Source organism: Oncorhynchus clarkii, chromosome 18 (genome assembly GCF_045791955.1).
Source record: "Oncorhynchus clarkii lewisi isolate Uvic-CL-2024 chromosome 18, UVic_Ocla_1.0, whole genome shotgun sequence".
In the NCBI taxonomy this organism is placed as follows: domain Eukaryota; kingdom Metazoa; phylum Chordata; class Actinopteri; order Salmoniformes; family Salmonidae; genus Oncorhynchus; species Oncorhynchus clarkii.
Window position 1 is genome coordinate 70346576 of NC_092164.1, and position 1907 is coordinate 70348482.

Consider the following 1907-nt stretch of genomic DNA (forward strand, 5'->3'; position numbering starts at 1 on the left):
CGTGTGTGATGCTGACTAACCCATATTTACCAGACTAGGACGTGTGTGATGCTGACTAACCCATATTTACCAGACTAGGACATGTGATGCTGACTAACCCATATTTACCAGACTAGGACATTGTGATGCTGACTAACCCGTATTTACCAGACTAGGACATTGTGATGCTGACTAACCCATATTTACCAGACTAGAACATGTGATGCTGACTAACCCATATTTATCAGACTAGGACATGTGTGATGCTGACTAACCCATATTTACCAGACTATGACATGCGTGATGCTGACTAACCCATATTTACCAGAGTAAGACATGTGTGATGCTGACTAACCCATTACCAGACTAGGACGTGTGTGATGCTGACTAACCCATATTTACCAGACTAGGACATGTGATGCTGACTAACCCATATTTACCAGACTAAGACATGTGTGATGCTGACTAACCCGTATTTACCAGACTAGGACATGTGTGATGCTGACTAACCCATATTTACCAGACTAAGACATGTGTGATGCTGACTAACCCATATTTACCAGACTAGGACATGTGATGCTGACTAACCCATATTTACCAGACTAGGACATGTGTGATGCTGACTAACCCATATTTACCAGACTAGGACATGTGATGCTGACTAACCCATATTTACCAGACTAGGACATGTGTGATGCTGACTAACCCATATTTACCAGACTAGGATATGTGTGATGCTGACTAACCCATATTTACCAGACTAGGACATTGTGATGCTGACTAACCCATATTTACCAGACTAGGACATTGTGATGCTGACTAACCCATATTTACCAGACTAGGACATGTGATGCTGACTAACCCATATTTACCAGACTAGGACATGTGTGATGCTGACTAACCCATATTTACCAGACTAGGACATGTTATGCTGACTAACCCATATTTACCAGACTAAGACATGTGTGATGCTGACTAACCCATTACCAGACTAGGACATGTGTGATGCTGACTAACCCATACAACATATTATTGCTCAGATGATAATAATGTAAAGGTGATATCAGAGTTACCGTGACAACATCATCTCAATCTACATTTAACTATCACCAGGAACAGTGTTAATACAGGAATAGATCATTCTGTTCTGTCACTGTGATGAACCTCCTTCTCTCTCTATTTCTCCCTCTCTATTTCTCCCTCCCTTTTGCTGTCAATCCCTCCTTCTCTCCCTCCCTCTCCCTCTACCTCTCTCCCTCTCTCCCTCTCTCCCTTTCTCCTTTCTCTCCCTCTCACCCTCTCACCCTCTCTACCTCTCTCCCTCTCTACCTCTCTCCCTCCCTACCTCTCTCCCTTTCTCGTTCTCTCCCTCTCACTATCTCCCTCTTTATTTCTCTCCCATCTACCTCTCTCCCTCTCTCCCTTTCTCATTCTCTCCCTCTTTCTCTCTCACTCTCTCCCTTTCTCGTTCTCTTCCTCTCACTCTCTCTCTCTCTGTCTCTCTGTCTCTCTCTCTCTCTCTCTCTCCCCCTCTCTCTCTCTCCCCCTCTCTCTGCCTCTCCAGGTGGGGACTCAGGACTTTGCCAGTCGTTACCATGCCACCTATGTGTCCTGGGCGTTCTCCTATCTCCTGGGTCTGATCTGTCTGATACGAGCTTGTTACTGGGGAGCCATCAAAGTCAGCTATCCAGAGAACAGCTTTTCCTAGACAGACAGACCATCGAAGTCAGCTATCCAGAGAACAGCTTTTCCTAGACAGACAGACCATCGAAGTCAGCTATCCAGAGAACAGCTTTTCCTAGACAGACAGACAGACGGACGGACGGACGGACAGACAGAGACAGACCGTTGTACTGTGTTTCTCCCTTTTAGTTGTTTATGTTGTTGTTATTCAGATGAAGACGGAGGTCAGTCCTGATCCAGTCCTG

General features: G+C 45.3%; 1 protein-coding gene across 2 annotated transcripts in view; it reads left to right on the top strand.

Moving 5' to 3' along the window:
• The window catches only part of LOC139372801 (type 2 phosphatidylinositol 4,5-bisphosphate 4-phosphatase-like), a 53224-nt gene extending 51317 nt beyond the window's left edge, over nt 1–1907 (top strand). For both annotated transcript variants that reach the window (XM_071112604.1, XM_071112605.1), the window contains one exon: nt 1544–1907. In XM_071112604.1, coding sequence (XP_070968705.1) covers nt 1544–1687 — 144 coding nt within the window. In that variant the 3' untranslated portion in view covers nt 1688–1907. The remainder of the gene's footprint in view (nt 1–1543) is intronic.